General features: G+C 46.3%; 7 protein-coding genes across 7 annotated transcripts; 4 read left to right on the top strand and 3 right to left on the bottom strand.

The window, feature by feature from the left end:
• Nucleotides 1-780: 780 nt before the first annotated feature.
• Nucleotides 781-2,513, top strand: PCOAH_00015300 (3-hydroxyisobutyryl-CoA hydrolase; the record flags this gene model as incomplete). Its single annotated transcript, XM_020058339.1, has 2 exons — nucleotides 781-2,337; nucleotides 2,448-2,513. 2 exons carry the CDS (start codon nucleotides 781-783, stop codon nucleotides 2,511-2,513), a joined length of 1,623 nt encoding a protein of 540 aa, XP_019913820.1.
• A 1,938-nt stretch (nucleotides 2,514-4,451) lies between these two features.
• Nucleotides 4,452-6,315, bottom strand: PCOAH_00015290 (Uncharacterized protein; the record flags this gene model as incomplete). The annotated part of the gene is made up of 2 exons (XM_020058338.1): nucleotides 4,452-5,917; nucleotides 6,044-6,315. 2 exons carry the CDS (start codon nucleotides 6,075-6,077, stop codon nucleotides 4,452-4,454), a joined length of 1,500 nt encoding a protein of 499 aa, XP_019913667.1.
• Nucleotides 6,316-7,183: 868 nt separating this feature from the next.
• On the bottom strand, nucleotides 7,184-8,878 carry PCOAH_00015280 (Phosphomannomutase; the record flags this gene model as incomplete). Its single annotated transcript, XM_020058337.1, has 8 exons — nucleotides 7,184-7,288; nucleotides 7,432-7,512; nucleotides 7,647-7,710; nucleotides 7,864-8,007; nucleotides 8,127-8,218; nucleotides 8,359-8,435; nucleotides 8,603-8,714; nucleotides 8,813-8,878. 8 exons carry the CDS (start codon nucleotides 8,876-8,878, stop codon nucleotides 7,184-7,186), a joined length of 741 nt encoding a protein of 246 aa, XP_019913870.1.
• A 1,556-nt stretch (nucleotides 8,879-10,434) lies between these two features.
• PCOAH_00015270 (Uncharacterized protein) lies at nucleotides 10,435-11,158 on the top strand (the record flags this gene model as incomplete). Its single annotated transcript, XM_020058336.1, has 3 exons — nucleotides 10,435-10,569; nucleotides 10,720-10,848; nucleotides 11,030-11,158. 3 exons carry the CDS (start codon nucleotides 10,435-10,437, stop codon nucleotides 11,156-11,158), a joined length of 393 nt encoding a protein of 130 aa, XP_019913876.1.
• A 2,100-nt stretch (nucleotides 11,159-13,258) lies between these two features.
• PCOAH_00015260 (Uncharacterized protein) lies at nucleotides 13,259-14,974 on the top strand (the record flags this gene model as incomplete). Its single annotated transcript, XM_020058335.1, has 1 exon — nucleotides 13,259-14,974. The coding sequence occupies one exon, from the start codon at nucleotides 13,259-13,261 to the stop codon at nucleotides 14,972-14,974; it is 1,716 nt and encodes a 571-aa protein (XP_019913673.1).
• Nucleotides 14,975-16,373: 1,399 nt separating this feature from the next.
• Nucleotides 16,374-17,813, top strand: PCOAH_00015250 (Uncharacterized protein; the record flags this gene model as incomplete). The annotated part of the gene is made up of 1 exon (XM_020058334.1): nucleotides 16,374-17,813. The coding sequence occupies one exon, from the start codon at nucleotides 16,374-16,376 to the stop codon at nucleotides 17,811-17,813; it is 1,440 nt and encodes a 479-aa protein (XP_019913739.1).
• A 394-nt stretch (nucleotides 17,814-18,207) lies between these two features.
• On the bottom strand, nucleotides 18,208-21,223 carry PCOAH_00015240 (Uncharacterized protein; the record flags this gene model as incomplete). The annotated part of the gene is made up of 3 exons (XM_020058333.1): nucleotides 18,208-18,279; nucleotides 18,419-18,531; nucleotides 18,637-21,223. The coding sequence occupies 3 exons, from the start codon at nucleotides 21,221-21,223 to the stop codon at nucleotides 18,208-18,210; spliced, it is 2,772 nt and encodes a 923-aa protein (XP_019913765.1).
• Nucleotides 21,224-21,326: the final 103 nt, after the last annotated feature.

The following is a 21,326-nucleotide window of genomic DNA, read 5'->3' as shown; positions in this document are numbered from 1 at the left end:
TTTACATAATGCAACACATTTGGTACATTTGCCGGAGGTACCTTTTTTCACCTTTCCTTCAACCTGATAAGCTTTCGCAAACCCCCCCCTAAATGGCTACCCCCCATTTTCGCATATCATCCTCCAACACAATGTCCCCAAAGGGGGAATAAGTAAACGCTGAGGTGGGGGCAAAATGGGTTCAAAAATATGCTCAACATTCATCGGTAAAATGTCTTAGCCGCTAATCCGCAGCTGCTTCTCCAGTTGGTTTTTCTCACCTTTAATACATGGTGTAACTTGGCTGGTTCGCAAAAAAAAAGTCACAAAAATGGGGCAAAACTGCCTAAACGGGGCATACAGACCAACCAAAGCGGCAACAAATTCTCTCCAATGCCCATACGCAACTCGCTACCGCACCGCGCAGAACCTTTCAAAATAATTCCCAAAAAAAAAGAAAAAAAAATATGCCAAACTTTTTTTCCACCGCGGTGAGAAGAAACACAAATGGGTTGTAAAAATGGCAGAAAAAGGGGGAACAAGCAGGGACCGGGAAAATATGCCCCAAACTCTCTGCCTCACAAAAATGTGTTCATGCTGAGGTGGAAGAGTCGTTCCGTGGAGGAGAGGGCTACGGCAGTGCTGCAAACGGGACAGGCGTCGCAGCGAGGTTGCATAGCGGAGGGGCCCCCCTGCAGATGAAGGGGAAAACACGCCACTGTAATGCAGCAAAATAAAGTTTCCACACATTGTTACCACACATTGTTACTACACATTGTTACCGCACAATATTTACCCCAAATGTGGCGCCCTACGTGTAACCACCTGGTGAGGGGCCCCCACCTTAAACACCTCACCACAAGCGCCAGTGCACAGTGCCACCCGTATATGCCCGCCAAGGGACACCGCCCCTGCAACGCAGACAGAAAGCTCATCCGAACATCCATCTTCAAAGACGATGACATATACATGGACCCCCTCCAAATTCACAACGAAGAACCGAACAAAACAAAATACCTGAACAGAGCATCACAAAACGAATGTGTATACACCCGAAGTAACGTAGGAATGAACACAATCCTCATGAACAAAAAATACATGGACCTAAAATGTATTAACCAGTTGTATAAGGAGCTACTAAATGGAGAAATAAATTTCACAAAAAGGTTTACCTTCCTAACATCCATCACGAATGATTCCCTAACCCATGGTTTCAATTTACTGGACCTTTTGAAAATCGTGGAGGTGTACCAAAAAGGGAAAAACAACAAACACGCAGATGTGCTGAAAAAGATTCTGCACAACATTAACGAGTTAAGTTACCTGATCTTTTCATATAGGAAGCCACTCATAGTCTACTGTAACGGCAGCGTTAGAGGTTCTGGGGGGTTCATCCCCTTCCTGGCCAACAACAGCGCTTCCTATTTTCACTCCTCATATTCGTACACCAATTTGAAGTACTCCTTCTTACCCTATGGTGGCATCTCCTACGTGCTAGCCAATATGAGAGGATCCATTGGATTCTACTTAGCCCTCACAGGGGAGGTAATAAAATCTTCCGATCTGGTATGGTGCGGTTTAACAAAAAGGTGGATAGCAGAAGATTGTTTGGAACTGATGGAACTCACATCGGAGTCCCAACTGGAGGTGTCCGAACAGGATGCGAACCTCCTCCTGGAAGAGCATTTTTTGAAAGTCCCCAAATTGTATACCTTAAAAAATTACGAAGAAATAATTCACGACCATTTTAAGTACCCCTCTCTCATGCAAATTATGGCCAAGCTAGATGCATCTAGGAAGAAAAACAATCCTAACGAAAGGGTTCGCCTCTGGGCAGAAAAAACATATCAACAGATCTGTTCGCAACCCCCCATAGCGGCACATCTAACATTTGAAATTCTGCACCTACTTAGAACGTACAAAATGGAGCTACTCAAAAAAGCCCAAGTGACAAAAAAAATATACAATCAGATGACACAAAATAGTTATAAAATAGTCCCAACAACCAAGGAAGAAGTTAGCTTAGCGGAACTCAAGTTCACGATCGATTCGGAGCTCCTCTTAAAAGCATTAAACCTTGAAACGAATGCCATAGCGAACTTCATTTCTTGTCCAGACGTTCTAAATGGGATCACGTCCTACTTGGTTAAAGACACGGATCACTCCTTCAAATGCACCTACCTGAATAACTCCCTTCTTGAAACGAAGAAGGATATAATCCATTACTTCCTCTTTTACAAAAATGAATACGAATTTGCTGTACACGACAGACCAGACATAAGCTTCTCCAGTTTGAGTGCCCTAGACCGATGCAACCAGCCTTTTGGTGCACGCGACCGGCACTTTTACGCAGAGCAGGTTCGTTGGAAAGGACGCCCCGGAGGGATAACAGGACAGCCACGTCCACCTCAGAACATGCACCATTCTGCTACACTAAACCATTCTACCTTCATTTCCCCCCCTTGCAGAGCAAACGCTGGAGCGACGACTACCTTAAGGACCAACTGAACGAGATTAACAAACTCGCCCTGTGACACTACTGCCGTTCCAATATGTTCCGTTTTTTTTTTTTTTCCTTTTCCCCCCTGAAGGACGTCCACTCGTGTAACCAATCCGCCATGTGCAACTACGCACATATGTAAATATTATTTGTATATGCCGATTGGACAGGGGCGCCATCTTCATGCGCAGCAGTATCCGACATATACACCAACGCAGCGCTCCTCTACACGACATATGAACAACCGACTGGTAGACCTGCAGCGGAATATGTACCTCAACAAAATAAATGTACTTGTACATATATATGCAATTATATATGTGAAACCTTAAAATGGCAAAAATGCCCGGTCAAAGAATTGTTCTGTTAAACAACTAGCCAAATTTTTCCTCTCATATAAATTGATTTGCTTCCCCCGCTGCATGTCAAATGAAAAGAAAAAAGAAAAAAAATAATATTTTCTTCTGATCACCCTGAAGTATCACTGTGTAGAACGGCAAGAAGCCATTTTCTTTTCACGCAATCGCAAAATGTGAACCGCGCAAGATCGAATTGACGCGAATAAAAAAGCAAGCACGCCAAAAAGAGAGAAAAAGAAAACGAGCGAATAGGCTTATATACGCATATGCGCAAATAAAATTACCTCCACATGTAAACATATAAGCATATGAACATATATACGTGTATATCTACATACAACAACTCCCCTGCGGCGAGCGGCTACACACACAAAAAAAAAAAAAAAAAAAAAAAAAAAAAGGGACGTAGCAAAATGCGTCCAATCAAAATGGATCAATGTAAATTCACCAAAAAAAAAAAAAAGGGAAGTTCCAAGAGAAAAGACAATCTGAAGTGGAGAAAGAACCACCTGGAAGAGTTTTTTTTTTTTTTTTTTTTTTTTCCCCTCCCTCCAGGTTTTACTACGCACCAGGGTTGTCCTGATCAACACAACGTCCAGTGCTGTCGTTATGGATACATTTGGCTAGGGCAAACAAGTCTGAGCGAAGCCGAATGTTTTCAATAAGAGTCTCTTCCATTATCTTCCTCATTTCATCGTACATTTGTTGTCTAATCTGCAACAAGGGGTAAGGGGGTTAGTTGGTGAAGAGACACTACTCTACATGTAAGAAGGCTCGTACAACTATGTGTAAATGGAGCGGCGCTCCAAAAACTGCTTCCAGTCGCTCGCAGAAGAGGCTTACCTGATGTGCTCCTCCCTCAGGGCGTGCTTCTTTATAAGGTGCAGGATAATTGTGCTCTTCTTTTTCACGTCCTCCTCTAATAGCGGCTGGTTTTCTCCCACCTTTTCGACTTCTCTTGTTAGAAAATTTACTTCGTCTATGAATTCTTCCGTTTTGGGGCAGACCCCGTCCTGGTGGCTCCCTTCACAACGTATTCCTCCGTCTGTGACGTTACCCATCCGACTGTCCACGTCACTACCTTTGTTGTGTACACACCTGTCAAGCGATCTCATTTTTTCCAAAAGAGATTGATATTTTTTCTCTAGCATTTCATTTTTTGTAACCTGTTGTGATAGCAGTTTTTTTTGTTTCTAACAGATAAGGACTTCCATTCGTTTATAAAAAATTTGTAGTTTTTTACCTTCCAACGCCAAACAAGTGACACACAAATTAAGCGTACACACAAAAAAAGAGAAAGGAGTTTATTCCGTTTGTAACATAGTCATGCGATGGCTTCCCACACATATACGCACTTATGGGAATACCACGTCACACCTGACGCATCGTATTATAAAACCCCAACTGAATAAACGGGCCAGCCCACTTATAACCTCACTGGGCGGATTACAAATGACAATCTGTTCATCCATCTTCCCTATGGGAGAAAGGGGGGAAAATTGCAACACTTATTATACTCTTTCTCCTCCCCCCAAATAGAGGGCACCAAATTACCAGTATAGCTTCTAATCCCACGTCGAATGATGCGATTGCATGGCCATTTGGATTTATCCCTACGTCAGGATGCCATCTCCGCCCGCCTGAGATTTTCCATCCATCTGAACTTCGCACGTTCCTCCTCCCTCGCTTGTGTCCCCTCCTTGGAGCGCCCATTCTGATAACCCCTCCACAGGAAGACTCCCCTCTCCATCGAGGTAATCACATTCCTCACCAACCAACTTTCCCCCCGAAGTAAAATTCCTGAACATCCGTAACTTTAGCTCCTCCAAAAGTTTACCATTTTCATCCATGTCTTTATAAACCTCTATCATTTCTTTGCTATACGTTTTCATATTCTGCACGTACCTTTCGTACCTCTCTGCGGGGGTATCCCGTTCATCCGGGGGTGGGTGCCACTCTTGCGAGGTGGACGAAGTGTGCAACGTATGCTTCCTCTGTGAGGGCTGCATGAGCTGCTTGACGTGCTTCCCCTTTCGCTTCTCCCTTCCAGAGGAAGCGTCAGAAAGTACTTCCTTCGCACCCATGTCCTGGTTCCCCTCAGCCTCAACCTCTATGGTGGAGCTTAAGGCGTAACTCTTTGTGCCGCCCACCTTGTGGTCCTGCACCCCCCCCGGTGAGTTACCCAATGATCTTTCCAATGATCTTCCCGCACCACTGCCGTCTCTAAAATAGTGCGTATTGAATCTGCCATATTGGGGGCTCTCTGGTTCTTCCCCCTGGGCCTCTCCTCCGTTCTCTTCACCGCTGCCAAATCGGATGTGATTACTTCCCACGGAGGGTTCTGCACCCCATTCGATCGGTTCACCGGGTAAGTGTTTGGCCCACTCCGCGGTAGTGACATGCTCTTGGGGGTTACACCTCTCGTATGGGGTCACCTCCTGTGCCACTTCCCGGTTCATCTCGTGGTTACCCCTCCCCTCCTCAAGCGAAGCATTCATTTCACTCACGTGACACCCGAGCAGTCCGTGCCTTGCCCACGTGGGGTCCACCTGCATTTTAACCTTCCTCACATCTCCCCTCCTTTTGTTATACACATAAAATGATAGCTCCAGTGGAGACTGCTTCCTCCCTCTATGGTAGCTAGACAAATTAGCCTCCACAAAATTACAGAGCTCATCACAATTCCGAAGGATATTCTCTTCATGCCCTATGATTATGTCTTCCTTTTCTGTAACTTTATTTTTTACATCTAAGTAACCATCCTCAATCCTTACAATTTGAATTCCTTCATTCATTGTATTTGCCTTTTCGTAACTTATATTCATTCCTAGTAACCCCTTTCCTCTCCACCTCCTTGGCTTCACATGCACCTCCTTCAGTTTATCATATCGACAGCTGTACACTAGCAAACGCACCTCTTTGTTTTCTCCTTCTCGTACCTTCTGCATAAAGGATTCGTAGGTCTTCCTCGAGGCGTCCTGCAATTTTACGTCTTCTATCTGGACAATGTAATCGAAGAAAATCTCCACGTCGCACTCGGACATGGGCCCCTCGGGGCAAATTCGCACGATGCGGTATCCTGCGGGGGGGAAGCGAAACGATGAAGAAAAGGCATCCTGTTGGAACGAAGCGGTAATATGGTGAGCAAGTAACTAGACGAACGGAAGACTCCTCCCGCAGGGCACAACCGTCATTTCCTCCTTACCTCCTCGACCTTCCTTCACGTGGGCTGCCCCCATGGCATCTCAAATGGGAACTCCCCAACATACATCCCAGCACGGGCATGAACACCCCACACCTGCCGGGGAACAGGATTAGCAAAAACGCACTGCCGCGTAAATTACGCAACGTCCCAAGTTGGTGCCTACCGCATAGTTACGCACACACGCGCACCTTGGCGTTCGCGAAACTGAGCGGATCTGCTCGACACAAAATTTTTCCTTCCCTGGACTTGACTTTGCTTTAGTTTGCTTTGCTTTACATTCCTTTTTTTTTTTTTTTCTTTTCCTGTTCCTTGTCTGAAATGGGGTTCACTGACTTGTCGCAAAGTAGCCGTAAACGAAACGAAAAAAAAAAGCAAAAAAGAACGCAAAATAACCGCGCAGAAAAAAACACAAACGAGGGGCAAAAAAAGGAAAAAGATAAAAATGGGAAACGTACAAACAGCGTTACAGGCACAACGTAAACAGATCCAGAAAAAAAAAAAAAAAAAAAAAAAGACCCAAACGTTGCTCACCTGTTTACGGTGAACGACCATGCAGGTGGGTCATCAACTTGCTCTTCCTCCTAATGTCGCAGGTAATTCCCCTCCCACAAAACGGAACAGTGTGGTGGAACATACACCTTATCGTTTAGAAGAAAAAGGAAATAAAAGGCGGCACACAAATTTCATGTTTTCTTTTTTTTGCAGTTTCCTCAGCTCCTTTTTTGCGACATGTTTGTGATTTTTTTTTTTTTAATTTAGGCTCACACCCCGTCGCCAAGTGGTCTCCCTAAAATTGGGCATTTGGCAAATTTGCCTACCCCCCAGGGAAGCAGCTAAAATGGGAAAAAAAAAAAAAAAAAAAAAAAAAAAAATGGGACATTCCACAGATGGTTAACATATATTCACACATGTTGTTCCCCTAAGCAAAACAACCACAACAACGCGGTGTGGAGGGCAACAAAGAAAATATCACCCTGATGGAAAAATAGCTACCCGCGAAGTAAAAAAAGGACGCGGAAAGTCCACCCTCGTAACGGCTTTATGTTACACCCTCTCTTTGTGCATCCCCGTGGAGTGCCCCTTAACCTTATATAAAATATATGCTATTTTGCTTCCCTCCACACACATGAGCAGCACCTCCTATGGGTCCAAAAACGATTTAATAATTTCCTCCGTTTCTTCGGGACTTTTAACAGAGAATCCACGCACCCTCTGGTCGTGAAAAATTTCGTAGTCGTTTCCTCCCTGCAGGGAAAAAGGCGGACGGTTGGTGCTGTGACGGTAATGCGTACGAGAAATGGGACTCCACCTAGCACACGCCAAGGTTAATATGATATACACACGGAGGCACGTCTTGAACACCTACTCATTTTTTCTACCCCCCTTACCTTCTCCGTCTTGTCACCGAAAAACAAAACCTCACTGAACAACCCTTCAATGTGCCGCAGGCAAAACGTTTTATCCCATCCCTGCGAGGAAGGAGGAAAAAAAACCGTAACCTTTATAATGTCTTCCCATGAGAGCTCTCCGATTGGGCAACAGTCACTCACGCAGGCTATTCCCCAGGGGACACTGCTCCAACGACCTCACTCCGATTTCTTACCGATGGGAAGCAGTCTATGGAGATCTGACCTCCGATAGAGAAGGTCAAGTCGAACTGCGAAAAGCTTGGCGGGGTGGAGTTTGGTAAATCGGAGAGAAGCGGTGTGAGCAGGGGAAAGCAACATGCGTAACTACAGGGGGGCAACCACATAATAGAGGTATCCCCCCAACTGGGGTAACTGTGTAACGTAGCGGGAACAGCCCCGAAAGGTAATTACTTGCTCATCAAATCCAACTGGAAGGTACGCAGGACCGAATTCTCTGCGTCGTATTTGCAAAATTCTGCACGCTCATCCCGTGTGCAGTTCCTCCCAATGGGGCTTATGTTAATCATTCCGTTTCGTAGCTCGATGAAGGTCCCTCTGTGTTGACAGACAAGTGGGGAGAGCACTACCATGCGTATGATCTACAACACTTTGTAGTAGCTACTTCACGAGGGGTGGACACCACACCAACTTGGAGCTTTTCCCCCTCTTCCTACCGCTTCTTTGGCACCCGCAGATTCGCAATATACACTAAACAGTAATCCACCAGCTGCTGCATCTTCTCCTCGCCGAGAAATTTCGTTATACTCTGTGAGGGGGAGCAAGTAAGCACATACAGTGGCTACATTTACAGGGGGAATTGCTAAATGGAGCAGTAAGGACGCGTGTGCTGTAAGGAAGGGACCTCCATTTAAACCACGCCGCGTAACCAATTCATGCCTGACGTACCTCCGAGTAGAACTGCTCGTTGCCCCTATAAGCTATCACGCCATTCTCTGAAAAGATGAACTCGAAAATCTCGGGGTCTTCAAACAGGGGGAAGAACAAACAGTTGTGTTGGTTTTCATGCAGATACATGTGCAGTGTGCGTGGGTAGATGAACTGGCGTGTTGTCTCAAGGGTAAGCATTCCCATAGCTGCTCAAACGTGGAGTTCACATTGCTTCTTTTTTTTTCCATTTCTTTTCACCTACATTTTATCTGCTCGATGATCTTCCGGTAGTCTGACCCTCCTACCAGCCCCAGGGCGATGTTCCCCTTGGACTTGAGCTTGCGTAGAACGTCCACCATTCGTTCTTCGATCGGCTGAACGGCAGGTGTGTGGTAAACCCGTGTGATTGATTGTGGCTATTCGAACGACTTCGAGAAGAAGCAAAGCCATGTAGCTCCCCCCCTTTTCGTACCGCCCTCGCGTGGGTCAGGGTCCCATCCATATCAAACAAAAAAAAACGTTTCTTCTGGGAACTCATTTTTCCTTTTATTATCCTCTTCGGTGGGTAAACAGGAGAAGTACCAGGTGGGACAGACTTCCCGCTGTGAAAAACTTGCCAACGTAGGGTTGTAGCAGATCAGGGCGGAGGACGAAGGAGACAAGGACGACAACGCCAAATGAACGACTGAACAGATTTGCGCTGGCACGAGACTCAACCATTTAACCTGCCTTGCTAAGATAACACAAAAATCACATCACTGTGCTCATCTAGCGAAAGGCTGTGCCAAGCAAAAAAAAGGAAAAAAAAAAAAAAAATAGTTCACTTCAATTCGATGCGCTTCACTTCACATCACATCACATCACTTTAGCTTTTTCTCAAATTTTGCACAGACGTGAGAAGTGTCCTTTCCAAAGAACGCTTCTTAAAGGCGCCCAGCTTTCTTAACCCCGTAACTGACGGGACAGGTTTTCCGATGCAGGCAGATCGGGGGGAAAAAATTTTCCGCAACCCTACACTTGTGCACACACATGTACACCTATCGGGGTGTCGCGCTTTTATGAGGACACACAGATTGGGGTAGAGTCCTTCGTCCATATCACCTATCAGTTTGTTCCCCCTTAGCGAACCATGTATGGAGTTGTGGCGTCGCGTAGCCCCCTTCCCAAATTGTTCTCACGCGATACGGTGTGCCGCTACGTGACAAACACCCATTGCGGAAATTAGCCAAAAAAAAAAAAAAAAAAAAAAAACCGCCTTGCACACATGACTGGAACAAACGGAGGGAAGGAAAGGGCTCCATTGTGAAAGCTCCATTTTGCACACATAATAAGTTTATCGTAAGTGTTGCCAACATATATGCCAGCGCGTCAGGATGGCATGTGCACCTAGCACTTGGGACAGCACCTTTGGTGAACCCCTAACTCGAGCCACGCGCATTGCGGGGGAATCTTAAGGCCACACTCCGGTTTGCCTCGAGCGCGGAAGGAAGATTCGACGTTGGCGTGAAAGAACTGAAAAAGGGAAAGCAGTCCGAAAGGATGGAACAATCCCACAAAACTCGCGGGACTGACCTCCCAATTTATTTCTTCCTTTTTTTTTTTTTTTTTTTTTTTTTTTTTACACCTCGGGCTCGCAATCCCCCCACGTGAACTGCTAGCTACACACTTGTTGCAACCGCGTGTGGTGCCCACGCGCACGACTAATTCCGGTTGAGGCACAACGGAACGTGATAGAGACATGGGAAGAAAAGGGAACCAACTTGCAACACAAACAAACGGTAACAGAAAGGGGCGCCACAAAAAGACGACGTGAAACAAAAAAAAAAAGAAAAAAACATCCATACCGAGTTACTCCAAAAGAATAAAAAAAAAAAAAAAAAATTAAGCTAACCGCAACGCAACAGAGTAAATCTTACCATCTTGTGCGAAAAAAAAGTTGTTCGCAAGTTTTTCTTATCATTTGCCTCTACAGATTATCTTATAAGGTTAATTTTTTTTTTTTTTCATTCTTCCCCTTCTTTTTCCGCCTTCTTTCTGCTTTTTTTTTCCTTTCTTCCCTTTTTTTTTTTTTTTTTTTCCCTTCACCTGCGCAACATGGAGGACAAATTTCGCGAGGCCTTCATCCTGTTCAGCTCCTGTAACGAGAAGATGGAGTTGCACCAGTTTTACGAGCTGATGCATTCCTTTGGGATTATCCTCTCGGCCGAGGAGAAGGCTGAGTTGCCCGTGGTAAGCAGCGGTGCAAGGAAGTACCGCCCCTCTACACACGAACATGCGAACACAAACACAAACGCACTTCCAACGATAATCAGCTAATATGCTAACTTGCTAATGTGCTAATGTGGTAATATGCTAATCTGCCGCTTCCCCCCCACACAGCTGGTCGACATGGATTTCTGGCTGAAACTGGCGAACAAGCACTACAACCACGAGGACCCCTTCAAGCACGTCCATAATCTGAGCGACAAAAACTCCAGTGTGCAAATCAAGATACATAACTTCGTTGGGGTAAGTCCCCAAAAATACGCTGCATCGTTCATCGCTTTTCGGCGTGAATATAACGGCTTGTGTGTCTGCTAACATTTGAGGGTCCATACGTTGCGTTCGCACTCCTCTCCCACCCCTCTACAACACATTAAATCACTTCCCCCCCTCTACAACACAATAATCCACTTCCCCCCCCTTGTAGGTAATGAAAGCGCTGGACACGAGACTCACGGATAAAGACCTGGAACTCCTCCTCAAGATAGCCAACCCAGATAACAAAGAAACGATTGATCTAAACACCGTCTCGCAGAGACTTACCCAGGTTATCTAGTCCTCCCGCTCAGGATTGTGTGTTCCTTTTTTTTTTTTTTTTTTTTCTCCCTACCCATCCTATTCATCGCAAGTACAGCTCCACCATCGTTCGCCGTGTCTGTTTCCCCATCGTTCGTCTGAATATAAAACCACCAACGTGGAACAAAAAAAAAAAAAAAAAAAAATGCAATAAAATAAAATAAATTTTAACGAAAGAAACTTCCCCTTTTGTGATTCCCCTTCCGATTTGTTTCCTCCCATTCGTTACATCGTTGTATGCATATATACACCTATTCGTGTCCTCCACACATCACGAAAGATGTTTCTAATTTATTATTATTATTTTTTTTTCACACCTACGCACATCCCCTTTTTTGTAATTAACGTAAAAACGTGACTGCTCCATTACACATCCCATGTTCAAAAAAACTACTTTCGACTGTGTTGACGATTCACCAAACAGTTGTGTTCCCACGTGGAGGTGATTCGATATATGCTCCCTAACGAATACTAGTCCTCTCTGCATGTGTCAGGACTCTTCCCCCAGACACTCGACGGAGAACCGATGGAGAGAAGGTAATCAGTTCCCCCATTCTATACTAACAAAACCAACACAGGTGCTGGAAAAAATAAAATTGGATCCCACAGTTGGGTCTGCTCACTTGAATTGGGTAGCTCTTCCCTCTGTGCGGGCTTCCACCTCTTACACTCCCAACTGTAAAGGAAAAGCACACAGGGGCAGAGGCCTCATCCACCCCTCACCAGGTAACTTCGCAGTCCATTCACATAAACACACAAAGTGCAGCATAACAGAAGCAGTGCAGATGCTACGTAGTCCTCCTAACGATGGGAATTCCCCCCATTTGTTAAGCCACTCATCGGGGGCAAAGAACAACCAAGCCGTTCCCACTAAAGCGGCTTTCCCCCTGCTGACAGAGGTGACACAAACGAACTTTCTTCTCCAGACCCAAACTACTAAAACGAAAGAAAAAAAAAAATAAATTCTCGGACGCAGTAGGAGATGTCCTGCTTAGTCCGTTGCCCCCCTCTATCTTTGCAACGGAAGGATGTTCACTGGGGCTGAATTAGCTGCGATTGGTTTCCCCCTCTTTTTGAGGTCTCCCCTTGTGGGTGCAGGTAGTTCCCAAAAGGGAAGGCCTCACTCTCCCCGGTTGTCAAATTATTTTAAGGATGACTCATCTGGTGAAAGTTACGAAGGATAAACAAAAGGAGGATGCTTCGTCATACCTTCCTCTTGGTGCTATTTTCCTACCTTCCACTTGACCCTTTGAATTTTTTTTTTTTTTTTTTCTTTTACATCTGTACGAACAACTCAACATTCAGCAGAAAATGGGAACTCCCTTTTTTACGACTGCACAGAGGCAGCACCGCTTCTTTCCAAAAGGAGCGGAACAAACATGAGTGTGACACAACACTGCAGCTCTCCAGGCGTATTTCCGCGGGAAGGTCCGAATGGCACTCACGTTACCGATGCATGCTAACGCTGCTAGTCGCTGAGAGGGGTTACTGTACTTTGTGCTACACTATGCTATGCTGTGCTAAGCTGCGTTGCGCTCTGTTTTCTGCTTTTTTTTTTTCCCCTTTTCGTAGATCCTGTTCCCCCCAAAGTGAAGAAGGCCCCACCCCTCCTTCCTTACGACCGTGACAAATGGTGTTTTTTTTTTTTTTTTAAACCCATCAGTAATTCTGCGCGTGCATGCAGGGCCGCATAGCAGCGTGACCGCTTCTACCAGTTTAGCTTCGTAACAGATTAAACGCCCCACCCTGTACGAGCTAGCCAAAGCGCATGCCCCAAACGGGTTTACCAGGAGAGTTGTTCCCTGTTACAACTCTTGCCCTGTCAGGCTAAGCGGTACAGAGCAGCACATCCAGGGGACGTGGATTAACTGACCCACATAATTGCATTCAGTGCATGTCTGAGGAGAAGAGTCCACGCCACAGTTGTTTAGGTAGACTCCAGCCGCTTACATTAAACGGTTCAGTGGAAAAGGGACTATTCACTCACGGGTGCATGGTCACTTGCACGCTGTCCACACAGCCGTTCGTAGTAATGACCACACCACCCCCCGAAGAATGAATCCCCCGGCAGAGAAGCACCATGTCGGATTCTGCACAAATTTACATGGAAAATGTGCTGCACATTACGGGCTACCTACACCGACTGCTGTTCCTAATGAAGGAACTAGACTTTAAGGAGCACAAGATAAATAAGCAGATTCAAGAGAAGGAAGAGATTTATTTAGAAAACCTGAACTACCTTTCTAAGAATAGAATAGATAGACAGGGTACCTACTTGACTGGGCAGTCGAGCATGCAGAATGAGGACCTCCTGCTTGAGTTCGAAAATGAGAACTGTGAGGCGGAGTGCGTGCAACTGAATGGGGGAGGTGACGAGAATGACGTGGACCCGTGGGGGAGCCGCCAAGTGCGTATCAAGGAGGAACAGTCCGGTGGGGAGGACCCAGCAGGGGGTGGTGACCCAACAGGTTGTATAGACCCTACCGTGGAAGAGGCAGTCCAACGTGAAGACAATTCACACCATCCCACCTCCGACAGGGAAAAGTCAGACGCTCCGGGGGGTGAACTCCCCATGGAGGGAAAAACAAACAGTGGGCACAGCACCCCCGTAGAGCCAAAAGGGGTTAAGCAGGAAGTACCAACAGATGATGAAAAGAAGGGGGAAGCCGAAAAGGAGGAAGATCGTGCAGCACATAATATAGCAGAATTGAATGCTTACCCGAATGCTCACCCATGTGGGGAGCCGGCCAACCCCGCCCTGCACAACGGAGACGACGAAGGAAAGAACCAAGTGTGCAGACCCATACAAAGATACACGGAGGAAGAATTAGAAGACCTCCTGAACGAAATAATTAGTGACAGGGAACAGTGCATAGCTCTACTGAAAGAAAAAATTTGCATAAACAATCAGATCTCCTATCTCATAAAAACTGACTTTGATCGTGTGAAAAGTCAACATGACAAGCTGTTTGTCGAGATGGAGATGAATGGGGAATCACCTCCTTATATGCACAACACGAGTAGGAATAGAAACGCACCGACTGAATGGGACCACCAGGACAACCTCCATGAGAGGAGTACCTTCCAACATGATCAGTTCGTAAATCATACGCACGGAAATGATATTCCTGGTAACGCCACCCACGGAAGTGGATCCCATGTCAGATCCAACCATAACAGGAACACCCACCAGTTTGACTCCTACGATATGGAGAAAACAAAAGAAGATGACGCAGATAGCTCTTCCATTAAAGCCTTTGGCAGAAAGCACTCCCAAATGTATGACGAGGATTACAACCCCTACACTGTGGGGAAGAATAAAAAAACGAAAAAGTCCAAGAAGAGCCGAGGGGGTGAGAACGCCACCGCCAACACAAGCACTAAACTGAAAACCGCGCCTGACAAGGAAGCCTCTGGCATAAGCGGTGGTGTGCATAGCGTCAGTGAAAGCGTCTTACAAAGTGTGAATCAAAGTGGGGGAAAAAATGCCTCCCAAAGCGGAACTAATAAAATGCGAATTCGCCTTCTTTCGATGAAGATCCCCCCGCAGGAGGGGGCGGCCCCCCTGGCTGCACAAACCGACCAAGCTGACGGTACTCCCCCGGAGGGCATGCGAACCGCAGGGGTGGAGGAGGCCACACACTTATCCACATCGGAAGGCAAAGCAGACGTGGCCAAATTGACCAACCTTGGAGTAACAAAAACTGAGAATGAAGATCACGTCGAAGAGGGTCCCACCCCCCATGGGGAACAACCCAATGGGAATGACAACCCAAATGAAAACGACAAACATTAGAAAAAAAAAAAAAAAAAAATTAATCTTTATTACGAATAGGACGCAACTGTTTGGTGGGTCAATTCTGTGTGACATTTTTTTTCCCCCTTCGAAGGGACACACACAGAAGGCATAATTCCCATGTGCGAGGGGAAAAGGGATTAACCCTGGTCAGTTGGTTTATTTATCCTTACAGCTCCGCGTCGAAACGGACTTGCCGTGCATTTCTTCCCAGATTTAGTGAATACGACGGATTGGCCATTTGTCCCCATAGGATATCGTCACGCATGTGTAAACAAGAAGGGTAAGGCATGAAGTTTTTTTTTTTCTTTTTTCATTATCCACCCATCGGTCGAATTGGCCGCACACCATTCAGTACGTCTTCAACAGGACAAATCCACATGACAGAGAGGGAGAGAGAAGAGGCCGCTTTTCCTTTTCGCAAAATGCATGATCATGTGAATAAGGTGGTGTCTCTCCCTCAGTGTAGGCAACGTTGTAAAAAAAAAATTGGACAAACCATTCGGGGGATTCCCCCCCATCGTGCGGAGGGGGGGCGCCAAAAGCACGCACGAGTTGCATGGGAATGGAGGACACATTTTGCTAAGTAGAATTTGGTGGAAAAAAAAAAAAAAAAACATCACATCGTATCATGTCGTGGAAGGTAACAATTGTGTTTGTTCCCCCTGAGCGCACGCAGAGGAACCAACTGATGAGACCGCACATGGTACTCCCACGCCACAGGGTGGAGAAACGCAGTTGTCTAGCATGTTCCTTTCCCTATTTGTTCTTCCTTTTTTTGACTTTTTTTTTTTATGTGGCTTCCATCCTGCAGCGCGATCTACACGCACCAGTTAGCTTCTCCCCTTTTTGCTGCGCGTAGTTGTGCATATGTATTGATGCACACACATATGTGTGTGTTCCTTTTTTTTTTTTTTTTTTTTTTCTTCCCCGCGGAATGATACAACAAAGGGCCAATCGACACGATATTTTTGTCCACTCGTTCGGGTTAAGCACGCCCGGATTGGAAACTTAAAATAATAGCAACGTATTTGAGTAAACAGCTCGTCTGACGGGCTGCTACTCTGTAGGCTGAGTTAACAACCCTCACCACCCCGCTTCCATTCATGCATGCCTATTTAACCAATACAACATACAACTATGGTAAACTGTTTGTGAGACCCTGCCACTTTTCTCTCTATACATGCAGAGGTTCGACCGTCCCATCATCACGTGGGGGTGAAAAGGGAACACATACATCCCCCCCGTTGGGCCACTTAAGTCCCCATTTAGGGCCTACCCTTCACGCAAGGAAAACGCCACAAGTACCAACCAACGAGTGACGGCAGCGCATAAAGGAAGCTCCCCCACGCAAAACAGCATCCTGTATATCCAAAAGGAAAACCCCCCTACCCCCACGATGGCACCGCCCACATTTATGACCCAAAGGAAATACATACAACTGATCAGCTTGGCAAAAAAGTTGGATGCATGCAAAAATGAGTTACTGCGTTACCGGAGGGAGGAAAAGACGGCCGCTGCTGCTACTTCTGTCTTTGCCGTGGGGGCAGGTCACACTGGTCTGTCCATCGCTGCACAAAGCAACCCTACTAACATGGAGAGACACCTTCCGAACGGAAAACGGAACAGCCTCAAATCTGTAACGAGTGAACCCACACTCGGGGTAACAAAACGGAGTGTAACACCTCATGCGGGTAGAAAAAAAAGGCACAGTGATCCAACCCCACTTAAGAAAAACATCTCCAAGGAGGGAACCTCAAATGGACAGAAAATAAAAGAGGAAGGGAAACTACCCACAGCACAGCTATCCAAAGGAGCAACCTTTAGTGAATACAAAGCAAAGAAGAAAAAAAAAAAAAAATTACAAAACAGGACACAAGTTTTTCCACACCCCCAAGGAACACAAAAGAGTAGAAAAAAAAAAAAAACTTTTTGCACGCTCCCCAAAAGTGAGGTCAGAAAAAGGGTCACCAGTGTAGCTAGATGCAGCAAAAAGTGGGTTCTACACAAGCAGGAGGAAAACACCCAGTACACATTTCGGAGCCCCCAGGGTGGGGGTGACTTAACCGCCTGGGAAGGGGAACACCACAGTGGAGATAACCAAATAGTTCCCGTCCAGGTAGAAGCGAAACTGAACCTCATGCCACTTGTACACACAAGTCAGATGATGAAACACCCCCTAGTAATTGCATCCATGCTGAAGAACTCACCTAGAAAGAAGAAGTCAATTCCTTTATCCACACAGATAGCAAAGCAACCACTTACCAAACCTAGTAAAAGTGCAAAAACATCGGGGGGAGAAGCCCACCCTGGCAATGCCACTAACAAACGACAGAATGAATCTGCCCCAAAGAAAGGAGCCCCCCTCTCCAAAGGGGTAGAAATTTCCAGAAAGAAGTTAAGAAGCGTTTCCAGATGTACAGCCCAATCTGCTAAACGTACTCGTCTACAGTTGAGTCCTTCCGAAGGGTCATTACAAAAAGGGATCTCTCTGAGGGGTCAACGCGGCACCGTTGGTAAGACTATTGGCAGCACACATAGCAGAACTAAGAGGCCTTTTCCATCTCGTTCTTCTCTGCGAGTTTCCCCCCAGAGGCGTGCCAAACGGAAGAGACAAAACGTAACGAGGAAGACCGATCAGAAGCGGAGCCTTCTCCACGCTCTCCCCACTCAGCAGCGCAGTCACGACCAACAAGACGCAGACAAGCAAATGACCAACCGGAAAACCGTAAAGGAATTCATAAAAGCGTTGAACAACTCCAGTGTTATCATTTGCACGAAGGGGCACAAGACGCGACCGAAGCGGGGCAGGCGAAAACGCCTTCACATTCGGGTTTGACAAAAAAAAATAAAAAAGGGACATGCATAACCCGACGGGCAACAAAAACATGTGCATGTGTACATACATGTGGGTTTACTTACATGCCATTCTTAGATGGCACGCTTTGTCCTTGTTCCCTAACTTTTTAACTCCACAAGCGAGCGCTTCCTTTATACGATTGTTTGGCCTCCCCCCCTTTTTGTGTGTGCTATTCCAAAGGTGAATTTTTTTTTTTTTTTTTTTTTTTTTTTTTTTTTCCTTGCTGTGCACAGAATAGCTAGCTACTTCGAACTGTTTTTCATCAAATGTCAACCTCCCGTTTGCTAATTATTTGTACCGCCTGGGCAACACAGTGAAGACTGTAACGGTGTGATTTAATCGAACGACGAGACCTTTTCATGTTCCCATTTTATCATACCAAAGCAGCGTCCTGTTGGGAAGGGATGTTTCCTCCTTCCCAATCGTCCGGTTCAATGACACAATCCTGCGAGGGGAAAAAAAAGACGGATAGGAAATTTAAGTGGAACATGTCTGGGTGGACAGTCAACAGTAGACTGACATCACTAATTCGTCTTTCGCATTCCCTCGCTTAATCTTCATTTTTTTTTCTCCCTCCTTCGTACCAGTACGAATGGTCCAACTATCACCTCGGAGCTGTGCAGCACGCGCCTTTTTCCTGCTCCGTTCAAATCTTCGATCATCCTCCTCAGACAGTTGTACACCTCGGCATGCGTCCCTAAGGTGGAGGAGGGGTACAAGATACATGAGCGGCAGAATCGGTAGGCGCGATGGAAGTCGTAATTGTTTGGTGCGGCACTGCACACACGCCAAGCAGCCTTACTCGACGTCAGGGTCATCTCCTTCTGCTGGCAGCTTCGCACCCTAGCGAGGTCCAAAAAGGCGTTCAACTTCTGGAGCTTCCCCAAGGAGAAGTAATGAAACATTTTTTCACTCCACTTGGCAGGAGGCTTCTTCTCCAGTGACTTCTTCGTGCTGCTCCCCTCCGATGAGGTCACACAGTACGATCTCGGCATATCGTCTGGGGGGACCCACCACGTTCGCACCAACCCCATAACGTCCAGGTAAAAGCTCAAAATGCATATATGAATCTGTCGCATGGTAACTTCACTAAGCGAATTATGATCCATAGATTCCCACACGTGAAACAACAACCTTGCGAAGAGGCTTCTGCTCATCCGGGATAAAATGCTCCCATCAAAAAAATTTGGAACTTTCATTTTGCCTGCACAGGTCAGGTAAAATGAGTCACCATTGTGGGGAACACCCCCCCCCATGGGAAACATAAAGTCGAGCACGTGCAGAGAAAAGTAACACAACATGGACTTGCTCTCGAAGGGAAGTAAATCCAAATGTTGCCAAATGACATGGTGCAAGGTACGCGTGGTGTGTTGCCTGATCACTTGGGCACTCTCTTCAAAGGTGCTGAAGGTTGGGTTAGCTCCATTTGGGTATTCGTTCAGTTTTTCCCAGGGGTTACTTCCCACACCTTCTTCGTAACAACGGGGGTCTTCTCCAGTGTGCCGATGGGGGGGGTTAATTAACTTATCACCCCGCTGGTCACTAGAAATGCCATTCAATTTTCCGCTATGCTTACCCAACGCGTATACATCGTAGGGAAAGCACACCCCCAGAGGGCCAGTCAAGGAAACCGTACCCCCCCCAACCAGCACCTCCGACTTGGCCAAAGATTGGAAAATGCGAACTACAAAGGAGCAATCCTTTGCGTCTAAAAAATGCACCCTCTTTTGCGTCTTCTCAAAGAAGTAAATATGTTCCCTATTTTGCCTGACCATGTTCAGGTGATTTTCCGAAAAAGAGTCCCTTTTCTTCATTAAGGAGGAACAATACTTGGCATAAACGAGACGCACAAACTGGTAACACAACAGCAGAGTGACCTGCTCATCCGAGATGTTCTTCTCGTTCACTCCGAACAGGAAATCCGCAATGCTGTGCAGGGAAAAGTCCTTCCACAGGTGGTGGACCACCCTATTCATGGCGTAAAAAGAGCCGTAAAAATTCAGATTCAACTTTGCCATGGAAAGCGCTAGAGAGGAAATTTGCAGAGCTGTAAAATTACCCAGGACATGTTCCCTCTGCATCAATGAGCCAATCTGCATGGACAACTTAACTACCTCCCCTTCGATCTCCCTGTGTAACTGATTCAGTTGTCCCTCCACATTATTCCGTAAAAGTGAATCATACGTATTGTGCAAATTTGTTGCGTTTCCATAACGGGGTGTATACACCTCGGTGCACTTCACTACAGTGTCGACATAGGACTGGAAAGCTTTGCTTCTAACTCTTCTAAGAAGACTAACCCGATCGTGCTTCTTCCTCCCACTCGACAGAGGGATCATCTTTGAAAATGAATACATGACGTTGCAGATGTCTAAGCTATTCAACGCCATAAGATGTTCCCTCAGAACAAAACAACAAAGGGAAAGAAACTCCACGTGTACCACCCCCAACTTTGCCAATGAGTGCAAAATGATTACCACCTTGGAGACGCTGCACCGGTCTACATGCAGTAAAGTTGTCCTATCACTACCATTCGAAGAGCTTCTAACTTTACTCATTCTGGTGGATCTCTTCCCACTTGAATGGGATTGAGTGTCCCACATAGGGATACTTTCCCCCCCCTGAACTAACTTCAACTCTTCCAACACGACATAATCAGCTAAGTAGTAACCCAACAGATTATACTCCCTCACGTTCAGCTTAGCGAACATGTTTAGAACACAACTTATGCAATCCACATCCATGGACTCCAACTGGAGGAGAAATCTAAACGCTATTTCGTCATACACTTGGTGGTAACTCTTTCGACATGTTGTCTTCCCCTTCTCCACTGTGACATCGCCATCGAAGCAGATGAACTTAAAAGGAGATTCAACCCTCTCTCCTGTAACTCCTTCCGACGTCTGCTTCTTTCCCTCCTGGACTACACCACCAAAAAGAAGATCCACTTTACTCAGCGAATTGGCCATTATAAAGTAACTTCCTTCGTTTATCCTGTGTAGCATGTGTCCCTTCACCAACCGATTACATGCCCTGACCCAAAAAGGGTGTCCTCTAAAATACTCTATCTTGGATAAAATATTCATGCAGTAGGACAGGTCCCGTCCGAGCATTCTACTCAGCTCCATTTTATTTACTGCTCCTTCGAATTGTTTCACAATAGGATCCGCCGCAAGTAACCTATCAGTATGTCCCCACTGCTTCCCCTCGGGGGGGTTGTCTCCCCCTCTGTTGGCCCCCCTTCCATTTAACTTCCCATTTAGCTTCTCATTCAACCTCCCATTCAGCTTGTTAAAGATTCGGCTGATGCTGGACGAATACTCCCCTGTGTTGTTGCTGAACGTTCTTCGGCTACCCCTCCAGGGGTCCACTCTGCGCAGGGGCCACATCAGGGGGTTAAAGCGGCAAAGCGGCCAGCATTAACGCGGCAACATGGCAACGTGGCAACGCGGTGACGAGGGTGAGACCCACACATGAGAGGTGGGTTCCCCT

Source organism: Plasmodium coatneyi, chromosome 6 (assembly GCF_001680005.1).
Source record: "Plasmodium coatneyi strain Hackeri chromosome 6, complete sequence".
Classification (NCBI taxonomy): domain Eukaryota; phylum Apicomplexa; class Aconoidasida; order Haemosporida; family Plasmodiidae; genus Plasmodium; species Plasmodium coatneyi.
Note: the sequence above shows the minus strand (reverse complement) of the source record. Positions and strands in the feature narration are given on the sequence as shown.